The 6,138-nt window shown below is 31.5% G+C and overlaps 1 protein-coding gene across 1 annotated transcript in view; it reads right to left on the bottom strand.

Moving 5' to 3' along the window:
• Positions 1-3,316: 3,316 nt before the first annotated feature.
• The window catches only part of LOC108684206 (sterol O-acyltransferase 1-like), a 7,249-nt gene continuing 4,427 nt past the window's right edge, over positions 3,317-6,138 (bottom strand). The window contains exons 4-6 of the mRNA XM_018188409.1: positions 5,985-6,138; positions 5,401-5,674; positions 3,317-3,786 (exon numbers count right to left, since the gene is read on the bottom strand). The exon at positions 5,985-6,138 is cut by the window's right edge and continues 3 nt beyond it. Coding sequence (XP_018043898.1) covers positions 3,355-3,786; positions 5,401-5,674; positions 5,985-6,138 — 860 coding nt within the window. The 3' untranslated portion in view covers positions 3,317-3,354. The remainder of the gene's footprint in view (positions 3,787-5,400; positions 5,675-5,984) is intronic.

Raw genomic sequence — 6,138 nt, 5'->3', positions numbered from 1 at the left:
ATGAATATATATATATATATATATTTATTGCAAAATAAATTTAAACGATAACATTTTAATGTTATTTATAGCATTTTATAAGTCTAAAGAATATTAGGAAAAATTTTCAGAATTTTTTATTTATTTCTGATAAAGAATTTTCGAGTTTTCGACTAAATATTTCAAAATGAATTGCGCGTCGATCGCTTTCGCATTATGTATTATATAAATGATCTTTTTGAAACATTTTGCTGTTCACGTTACGAGATTAACAAATTGTTTAACCTGATTATTTCGAAATATAAACTTGCGCATTCCGCACCAACGATATTGCACTGACATATTCTCTATCCCCGCATATGTTTCACAAATTTGTTGTGCGACGCAAAGAGTCGGAACGTCGGAATTTGTACGTTTTCGGTTTCTTCACACGTCCATTCCTCGCGTTTCGAAATCATAGAACATTACAAGGAATACTTTCTCAAACTTGTATGACAATAGATTTGTGTAGACAATATTGCTGTGTATTTCTATATTTTATGTGTAATGCCTATAATCTTAACTAGTTTTCTTTCTTAATTTGTTTACCTTTGATTGTAAGCGAAATGACCGATTGATCGTACAGTTATTTAATAAAATTTTTCTTCATTGTAAATATAAATTCGTAAATTCTCATGTTGTATGCCGTCATGTTTAAACGTATACTCTTTCAAAAAGATAAAATAATTATCTCATGTAATATCTCTTTTAAATAAACGTTTTAAACTTGTAAATATTGCCTGTTTCTTACTCCTACCCCCATCCTCATTTACAATAGGTACATTTTCTTTCGTATTACAGACTTAGATAATGTACATAAAATATAGAAAGAATTTTTTTAAAGTAATCGAAGACGTCGCGCCAGTTGAACATGTTCATTTCTGTTTTATCTTCCTTTTTTCTTCTAGTAAGTAGCCCCCTACTCATAAATTCTTTTTTTCTTCTAGTGAGAGCTCCCTACTCGTAAATTTTCGTATAAGATCTCATAAATAAAAAACATTCATTAAAACATCAACACATCGGAAATATTGTGCCGCGCCAACAAAAGTGACCGTCATAAAATTATCCGATTCATGCCCGATGTTCGTACTCTGCCCTTGAGACAAAAATATTACAGTCCCAATCTCCATTCATCATTTTTTCGGACTTTACTCTCTTTTGTCAGAGGTCCTCTATCACCTCCTTTCTTCAATCATCGTGGATAGGTACAGTGCGAACCAATCAGAACATACTCTTTAATTACCTTATTATCCTCACCTTTCATTCCTCGACCAATCAGAGCGCGCCCGTTTTTCAGACTGACTCGTCTAGGCCACGATGCCGGAGGGAAATGTGAAGAAGATTTGTTTTGATGCCCCATGGCTACCCATATATTACTATCGCGACATAATTTTAATTCTTCGAATTATTATTATGTCGCGACATAATTTTAAGTCGTTACATAAAATTTGTGTTTTTAATATTATCAGTACGAGTACTAAATAAATGGCAAATCGTTTATTTTTTAACAGCAGAAAATTATGGAAAGTTATTTTATTTTTTAGGAGAGAAATAAAAGAAATTTAGTCTAATGTTAAATTCTTAAAATAATTATCTCGAAAAAATTACGATATTTAATAATAAATGAAAATTATATCGTGACATAATAATAATTCCATGAATTAAAATTGTTTCGCGACATAATAAAAATTCAGAATTATTTTATGGCCAGAATGAAATTTTCGTATTTTTATTATGTCGGGACATAATAGAAATTCGCAATTATTATGTCACGACATAATAGAAATTCGCAATTTCTATTATGCCTTGACTTAATTTTAATTCATGGAAATATTATGTTATGACATAATTTTAATTCATTATTAAAAATCGTAATTTTTTTAAGACAATTATTTTTTAAGAATTTAACATTGGAAGAATAAATTTCTTTTATGTTATTAAAAAGTAAAACGGTTTGCCATATAATGTATTCTTGAAACCAACTTTTTATTTAAAAAATTTTTTTCTATCTTTTATACTTCCGACGATTCTTGAAAGAAAAATATCGTTTTTTCAAAGGAGTGTTTCACCTCTTAAACATGAGTTAACGCACATGAGTTAAAAAAAATATGTGTCTCTTAGATTTTCGTATTTTATAATATATTTCATGAAGAATCGATTCCGGATGTAAAAACCTTCCTTGTTAGTGAGGATTGGTCGAACTGTAAGAAATAATAATCTCACATTGAGACTGATGCACCACTAGGCCACTTGTGCTATTCGGCATTACTCTTAAATTCGTTGCCATCTCGATGCATTCGATACTTCTTAACGACGGCTTTACAAAAAACAAATACACTGTTGACTTTTATACCGATCATAGAAATGATAAGATCGTTGTATTGATTTGTTCATATTCTTTATTGAATTAAATCAGTTTTATCCGATAAATCTTTGTCCATTTAATTATAAATAATTAGAAGAAAGCTAATCATTGCTCTCCAAAAGAAGTCCTTCTGAAATTGCTCGCAAATTAAAGAATCTTTCAATTTAAATATTAAAGTAATATTCTAATTACCTTATTTAAATTGAAAAATCCTTTAAGCATTTAATTAGTAATATATTGTAATGTTTTCATTTATTATTGTATAGTGTATCAGGAAACACAATGATTTCACTAATGTAAATTCTGACATTGAAAACGATCCGAATAAAGATCGAAATATATGGATTTTGAGAGATTAAATAAAGGAAATATTTCACATCGAGATCCAGTGCATGGCTCACAAAGGCATTAATTCAAGTAATAATTAGATCAAAAATAATTTTCAAAAGTAATATAAATATAAATTTCTTGCTATAGGCAGGAAATAGTACCTGAAAAACAGTTCAGATACTGTAGTATTTTGTATTTAGTCACAGATATTCCAATTCGAATGTATTTCAGATATAGTTTTAGATACACAAAATGTGTCTTCATATGTGTATCTATATTGTATTTAAATTCTACCCAATGATTCAATAAAGATGCTCTTTTGCCTCAATTCAAATTTTTTTATCAGCGGCTTGGAAAAAAAGTTACTTTCATTTTAGTAAAAAAAAGGTTTTAAAAACTAAATTAAGATTGATTCATTTTCAATGAATGAATTACTTTTTATTAGCAATTGGATCTAAATCCTCACTAATCCTATTATTGCCAATTGTATCAACAAACAAATCTTTGCTCTGTTCAATTTAACACAAACTTGTATTAATATTAGTTTTTAAAAGTAATTTCTGACTGCAGAATGAAAATATCATCATATTTTTTAATAATCTTAATTTTTTGATTTCATTGCTTATGCAAATGGGAAGGATCTATGAAATTAATTGTTCCTGACAGTTCCAGCTTCGCGGTATAAACAGATCTACATAGTAATTGGGGTGAGGCGAACAGTTTTGCCTCGCATAAAACTCTATCGTTTGCAGACTGAATATGAGACCGGAGCCAAGGCTCAAAGTCGACCACATAAGAAGGTTGCTGGTGACAGTCTTGCGAATCAAGAACATAGGAAAACCAAAAGTGATAAATAAAGTAAACATTACAGGATAGAAGAAATCTAGTGCAAATGTGACTATGTATTCGTGGACGATGGCAGAGATGAAGAATACAGTAGTAGCTGACAACATGCGGTTGTATGGCACCACGATTTCGTACATGTCCCTATAGATGTACGTGTACAACCAATCATGCACTATCACGTTCCACGTGCGGAAGAACATGTGGTAAGTCGTACTGTTCCACCAGTCCTGTAACACAAGTGACACAATAATTCATGAAACTGTAGTTTACAGAAGTGAAAAATCTACAATAGCTTCCGAAAATTATTGAATTGAACATATCATATCAGTATCTTTCTTGTTTGAAAAAAATATCTGCTTTGTGAAGATGCAAGGTAAATGTCTTAGCGACCAGACATATATCTGTCCGGACATTTACATAAAACGTTTATATATTGTTTATGTATTATAAAACGTTATAATATTTATATTATTAGTTATCTTTAATGCATAGATGCATATTCGGCTCTGGACCTTACTACTCTCATGAAATTATCACGTAAAATGTAAAAATGTGTGAATCAAGATTTTCTTTGAATCATTTTTTTTTTAATATCGAATCAAATCCGAATCGAATTCGAATTGAATTATAATTTTTTACTTTTTAATAATATATTAGGTGTACAACTTTGCTTCCGCCGTTTTCCAATAGATGGCTTTAGCGGTAAGTGGTGGTCGAAATAAATAGATCATAGACGTCATACAATAAATTTGGGCATCTGTCAACATAACCCCATAAAAACATTAGTCGATTTGTGTCTGCATCATAAAGTTATTCTCGATTGAAAATGTCAGTTTACGAGTCAAATTCTCGTCATTTGCGGGAGGTTTTAATTTTTTGCTTCAATATGAAGAAATCTGCGGCTGAGGTTCATTGAATGCTCTCAAATACCTAGGCCGCTATTAGTGAAAGAACGTGTCGTAAGTGGTTTCAACGCTTCAAGAACGGTGATTTTGACATCCAAGCTCTGTATTTGGTGGACCAGCTCGGCGTAGTGTATTATGAACTGTTAAAACCGACTGAAACAATCACAGGCGATCGGTATCGAACGCAATTGATGCGTTTGAGCCGAGCATTGAAAGACAAACGGCCGCAATACAATGAGTGACACGATAAAGTGATTTTGCAGCATGACAATGCTCGACTCTATGTTGCGAAAGTGATCAAGACATACTTGGAAACGTTGAAATGGGAAGTCCTACCCCACCCGCCGTATTCTCCAGACGTTGCACTCTCTGACTATCACTTGTTTCGATCAATGGCACACGGCCTGGCTGACCAGCACTTCCGGTCTTATGAAGAAGTAAAAAATTGGATCGATTCGTGGATAGCTTCAAAAGATGACCAGTTTTTTCGACGCGGGATTCGTACGCTACCCGAAAAATGGGAGAAAGTAGTGGCCAGCGATGGACAATACTTTGAATCATAAATGTATAACCAGTTTTTTACAATAAAGCCTCGAATTTCGGAAAAAAAAACGGCGGAAGCAAAGTTGTACACCTAATAATTGTCAGTTGAAAAGTAATATGTGAATAAAAAAATTATATTTATATAAAAAAAATTGATTCGATTCAATTTGATTTGTATTCCAATAATTCACATCTATCTCTAGCAAAATGCTTTCGGGTAATTTTAAAGCTGCAAACTTCTAATTGCGTTATCCTTATATAAGGATAAAGGCATAGATTCTTGTATAATATTATGTACACTAAAGCTATAATAGTACGATATATTATGTGTAATATATTTGAGTATTCTACGTGTAATTATTGTGAGGTAGATTATTGAAAAAATATATTCACTTTATAAAACTGTCGGTCGGCAAACTGCAGCATTTCCGCCCAAGCGTTCATCCATGTGTGAAACAGGAGATAATTGATAGTGACAAGATAGAGAATGCCAGAGATATTAGTCTTGATGATATTCTTGATAAACCACATTTGATCCAGATATTGTGTGCCAAATATGCAATAGACCGGTGATACCAGACTTTCCCAGATAAAGGTGAGATAGAAAATCGTTAGGCCAAATTCCACTAAATTACGAATTACAACCATCCACCTAACTCTTTCTGTTCTAAAAAAAAAAAAAATTATCTCAAATAGACTTTTTTTTAAAGTCTCTCAATTTAATACAGCCAACATGGTAGTATTATTATATTATCTTTTAAATATCACGATGAAACTTAAAGCTTTATCAACGGATTGAGGATTAGGGCATATTGTTTGTATATTTCGCGAACGAATTTGGAAATTTTTCTAAAGCCATATAAAGCCATTATTGTTAAGTAACAAGGTAAATTTTAATTAATAATTACGTAGCTTATCCCTTTGGTATAATTAAAAGCTTATTATTTTTTTTCAAAGAAATTATGAAATATCTTTACCTGAGATATTTATCGCGGTACACAAGAGTCGGTGCGAAAAGGAAATACAAATAATGTGAAAATTTGGGCTCATTCGATGGCGAAATTTCGCTGTGAGATTTATATGACAAAAATCTAGGTGCTACGCTTCTGACAAAAGCGTGACTCTTCATTA

Source organism: Atta colombica, unplaced genomic scaffold (assembly GCF_001594045.1).
Source record: "Atta colombica isolate Treedump-2 unplaced genomic scaffold, Acol1.0 scaffold10, whole genome shotgun sequence".
Lineage (NCBI taxonomy): Eukaryota > Metazoa > Arthropoda > Insecta > Hymenoptera > Formicidae > Atta > Atta colombica.
This window is presented reverse-complemented; position numbering and strand designations above follow the sequence as displayed.